We start from the raw sequence: 5424 nt of genomic DNA, 5'->3' as shown, positions 1-5424 counted from the left end.
CCCCCAAAACCGCAGTCCCTTAAGGGACAGCCCATTCCTGGCAGCATCACTCACAAGGTACCTCGTTCGCTGGCGTCATCCACCAGGACAATTTCCTCCAGCATGTGCCGTGGGGAGCGGTTGATGACACTGTGCACAGTTCGCAGGAGGGTGCTCCAGGCCTCGTTGTGGAAAACAATCACCACACTGGTTGTAGGGAGAGCATCTGGATACACCTTGGTTTTGCACCTGGAGACCGAGTAAACAAATGCCTTTAAGGAAAGGGACCTTTGCGACGGAGAATAAATGAATGTGCACAAACGGAGATCACAGCAAGGGGCCCCTAAGCACGGCTCTTGTGTTAAACTCGTGGCAGAGGGGGGCACAGGGACGCGTCAGAGGGAGGCATTGCTCGTCCAGTGCTGGGTGCTTCTATCTGTTTCCTTCGTGCCCCGACTGCACAGCTTCCAGAAGCTTCCTCATTGAGTCGCAGTAGAACCTCACAGGCTGATTCTTGGAAAGTCTCACAAGCTTTGGCACTCCTGGAGTGGTTCTGCTTCACCGCAATGACCCTATAGGACAGGCAGAACTGCCCTTGTGAGTTTCTGAGACTGTATCTCTTTCAGGGAGTAGAAAGCCCCGTCTTTCTCCCAAGGAGGAGCGGCCGGTGGTTTTGAACTACTGACCTGGCAATTAGCAATCCGATGCATAAGCACTATGCCAACACCCAGACTTTCTCCAAGGTCTACATCCCAGCCTTCGAGAGGCGGCCTCACTCCAGGGTTTCCCTGTCTTGGTGCTGCATCCATGCCGGGCGTCCTTTAGAATTACCTTTTACTCCTTACAGTTCATTCCACTGCAGTTGGTAATGATTTATATTAAACTTTCCCTATTCGGGTTATTGTGATTTTCATCTCCTGACTGGCCCCCGACCCACACAGCCTCTCAAACGTCACTGTATGAGGTCAGAGAATGAGATCAGAGAAGGGCATATAATATTCTTAGAAATAATATAAAAAAGGCTTTCATCTTGCAGGTCTGAGGGGCCCCCAAGAAGTCCCAGCATCCACAGTCGGAGAACCAGTGATAGCCAATATATTTTCTCTGTCTCTGAATTATTTCTCACAACAATCTGTTTGTGAAACATCCACCATTCTGTACACTGGTTTATTTTTACTGTATAATATTTTGTTCTGGGAAAGTAATTTATTCTTCCATTCTACTACTAATGGGCTTCAGACTACTTTGCCGTTTGGGCTCTTGGGACTAGGGCTAACCATTCACACACGTTTCTTCTGGTCACTGAAATGCAGAGCCTTTGTTTTCCTAACGAGCCTGGGAAAGAAGGTGGGGAAGATATTGATTATATGTTTCAGTTGTGGGGGGTTAACAAGTTAACTGTGATTGCCATTCTGCTCCTTAGAAGCGACGATGGCAAGACTTCATCTCTCGTACTTTGGTCATGTTGTCAGCACAGAGCCACCCCTGACAAAGGACATCATGTTCACTAAAGTACAACCCAATGCCTTGGGCAGCAGGGCTGGCTTGTTGCACCGCTGGGCACTCACCTGGGGGAGCTGTTTCTGCTGACCCATGGAGTGCCTTAGGGGCCAGGCTTTTATTATTTTTATTTAAAAAAATTTTTAGGGGCGAGCCTTATAGTGGAGTGGCATGCCCCTTGACATTTCTTAGTAGCCGCCCAAGAGCTTTGTAACATTGCCCAAGCAGGGCAGAGACCAGGGCGAGCGACAGAGAAGAAACTGCCCTGACTGAACAACTGTATCCTGAGCAGTGCTCACCGGAACTATAACCTGCTAATTTTCCTAATAAACCCCATCATCGTGAGCATTGTCTGTGAGTTCTGCGTGGCCGCTGTCATGAATTATGGAACCCAGCCATGCACATGGAGCCTGGGCGGGTGGGGGAGATGGGGGCTGGCTGGTGTCAGAATAGAGTACAAGGACGGAGGGTGGAGGAGTCCTGAGTGCAGCCTCATAGACATCCACCTGGGGCAACACGGATGGGGTGCTGGATTTTCCTACCCCCCTGAGAAGCTGGAGGAAGTCAGACGTGGTGCCTTTGTCACTTCCTTCTTCAGTTACTACAGGTGCACATTTCTGTACACGAGAGCAGCTTCAGTAAATATGGTGAGATCATTTTCCAAAGAGGCTTGTGGCAGTTACATAATCTCCTGTCAACTTGAGTGAAGGGGTGGAGTCTAGCCTGTCCATCTAGTCATAGCCAATGAGGCCTCTGTGTGGGCATGGCCTTCTCCTGAGGATTCTGGGAACTCATGTCTTCCTTCCAGGAGGCGGGACACATACTCTCTCTGCTTCGCCTTCCTGTTGACAAGCCACATGGAGCCACACTGATGGCAACCAGAGTCCTGGAGATGCTTCCACTGGCATTGGATTCACAAGACTTCCCACCACTGACCCGTGATCTTCCTGCATCAGCATCACTGCATGGCTGCATGAGTCTAAAGAGAAACTTATAGACTAGTATCGGACCTATGGGCTAATATCGGACTTATGGACTTGCTCTGGATTGGGCTGGGATGTTTTCTCATTATACAATTACTATTTGATAGAAAGCTCTCCTTTATACACATATGCGTGCCTCTGGATTTGTTTCTCTAGTCAACCGGGACTAACACAAGGCTGTAACCACTTGCACTCTCACGGTGTAGCAGTGCAGGAAGAGATCAAGTTGTTCTGTACTCTCACCAATCCTACTCACTTCGGGTATGCGTGCATAGGTCTATGGGGTTTGAAGCACAAACACAGTCAAACCACAACCCCATAATCAGGAAACAGGATTGCTCCATGCCCCCCAAGAATGCATGAGTGCTCACCTTTTATAGCCACACACAAGCACTGGCAGCCACTTTAATTTTAACTTTTCATAAGTGTCATATAAATGGGACCATACATTGTGTAACCTCTGAGCCTGGGTCCTCGCCCCACCTCCTTCCCCCCTCTTTCCCCCTCTTTCTTTCAGCAGAATGTCTTTCAGATTCCTGCCTAGTGTTGAGTGTATCAAAAGCTTGGGGAAAGGGTGGGAGTCGACCCACCAAGGAAGAGAAGACAGCAGCAGCGATGGGGCCATCTCTCCCTGACAACACTCACTGCCATCGAGTCAGTGCCATTCACAGCAAACATGGGACAGGGCAGAACTGCCCCGCAGGTTTCCGAGACTGCCACTCTTCACGAGAGTAGAAAGCTCCATCTTTCTCCCTCAGACCCTCTGGCGGTTTCGAACTTCAGACCTCGTGGTTAGCAGCCCTATGCATAACCACTATGCCGCCAGGGCTCCGCTCTTTCTCTAAAGCAGCCTGCAGAGCACCACCCCACACCTCAGGGAGAAATTAGACAGCAGTTTCGCTAAAGATGACAGAAAATCAACTGAGCCATCAAATAAATTCTGGTAAATGTACTTTTATGGAACGACATAACAACGGCATTTAAGTACTTCAGGATGCCTAATACTTCAGGATGCCTAACTAGATACATCGCTAACGTCAATGATGGAGAAGACATTCGAGCAGAAAGAGTCAGAGACAAGGACTCGGGATACTGAACTGGCATCACTCCTTGCAGACGAGGCTGTGGCTTTGTGGTCAGCGGCCATCTCGACCAGCTGCCACTGAGTCACCCACCGCCCTCTCTGGGAGACCCCATGGGGCCAGTGTAGGAGTGGTGTGCTCCCTAGGGTTTTGAATGGCTGATCTGGGGGCAGGACATCCCCCCATCCTTTCTTCCAAGGGGCCTTGGGGTGAACAGAACTCTCCAACCTTCAGGCTGGCCGCTGAGAGCACAACTACACCAGCCTGGGATCCCCCGACTCCGACGGTCCTCTCTCCGACGCCCCACCGCGCACAGGCACCCTGCTCTCTGTGCTCTCCGCAGGGGAGCAAGGCTCCGGGCACGGGCTCGGGTGGACGCCCACCCCTGCCTCGCTCCTTTTAGAATCACACACTTGCCGTCTCCCGGCTTCGCCTCCCACTCTCTTTTAAAATCTGATTTTATGATGGAACTCCACATAAAAATACAGAGAAGAGCAGAAAATAAGCTTCGGGGTTCAGTGAATTTTCACACAATGAACACCAGCGTAACCACCACCCAGGTTACCAAACGGCCAGCACCTCACGGGACCCCTTGATTGCTGTCACTCTCCTGTCCCACAATGACCACCCACCACCCTAAGATTCAGCATGATCCTCTGCTCGTCTCCCGCCTTTCCGGAATCAATATTACTCTGTGGACACTCATCCTCCGACCCCCTAATCTTCAGGGAGAAGTTCCAAGACTCCCAATAGAGACCTGGAACTTCAGATAGTACCAACCCCTATGTGGGCAGGCTCCAAAACATTTGTGGAAAAAGGAATGAAAAGATGATGGAATTTTCCCATGTGCTATTTGAAACCCCCTTTCCTTCCCTATGTACAATCCCACACACCTCCACCGCACATGCGTTCATAAGACAGGTACCCAGCATGCCCTGTATGGGTAACATTAGCCAGTCAGATGCCTGCAGGCTTGTGCCCACAGAGGAAGAATCCCCCTTCCAGAGAGCTCAGGATGGAGAGATTTTATCAAGCTACTTAGAGAAGCCTGCTGGTTAATGCCAACAGGAGAAAGCCAAACCACAGACAAGGGGAGGCGACAATGATCTGCTTTGCTCACAAGGAGATTCATCCAGATTGCGGCATGTCAAGGTTTTGGTCGATGTTCAGTGTTGCATAGTACTCCACCAGACAAAGACACAGATAAATGGGCAGCATGGTGATGAATGACCCGACGACCCAGATGCCCACCATGGACGGGTCAGATGTCACCCCTTGGTCACACGAGCATACAGTTTGCCTGACCTCATGAATTTCAACAGAGGGAGCCTCTAGATGAGTGGTTCTCAACCTCCCTCGTGCCGCGACCCTTTAATACAGTTCCCCACGTTGTGGTGACCCCCAACCATAACATTATTTTCCTTGCTACTTCATGACTGTCATTTTGCTACTGTTATGAATCGGGTGACCCCTGTGAAAGGGTCGTTTGACCTCCAGAGGGGTTGCGACCCACAGGTTGAGAACTGCTGCTCTAGATCTAACTACAAATGTCTAACAGTAAACAGAGGACCCTGCACAAGAAGGTCACAATGGCTTCATTTATAACAGCCCCAAGTGTACGCAACTGAAAAGCCCATGAAGGTGTAAATAAACGATGGTATGTTCACACAACAAACCACTACATTGCAATGGAAATGAATAAACAGTATTACACACCACAGGGGATCATTTCTAAAAAAAGCCGAAAACAAGACAAATGAATCCGTGTTTGGAGAGGTTAGGACAGTATTTTCCTACAAGGACAAGAGCATTTGACTGGAAAGGAGTGATGAGTATGTTCTAGATCTTGGCTGGAATGGCACTTATAGAGGTGTAAAATT

General features: G+C 49.7%; 1 protein-coding gene across 1 annotated transcript in view; it reads right to left on the bottom strand.

Moving 5' to 3' along the window:
- The window catches only part of GALNT1 (polypeptide N-acetylgalactosaminyltransferase 1), a 39342-nt gene that overhangs the window by 24706 nt on the left and 9212 nt on the right, over positions 1 to 5424 (bottom strand). Inside the window, exon 3 of the mRNA XM_004702957.2 lies at positions 62 to 228. Coding sequence (XP_004703014.1) covers positions 62 to 228 — 167 coding nt within the window. The remainder of the gene's footprint in view (positions 1 to 61; positions 229 to 5424) is intronic.

This window comes from Echinops telfairi, unplaced genomic scaffold (assembly GCF_000313985.2).
Source record: "Echinops telfairi isolate 266 unplaced genomic scaffold, ASM31398v2 ScPeMD7_7400;HRSCAF=8409, whole genome shotgun sequence".
In the NCBI taxonomy this organism is placed as follows: Eukaryota; Metazoa; Chordata; class Mammalia; order Afrosoricida; family Tenrecidae; genus Echinops; species Echinops telfairi.
This window is presented reverse-complemented; position numbering and strand designations above follow the sequence as displayed.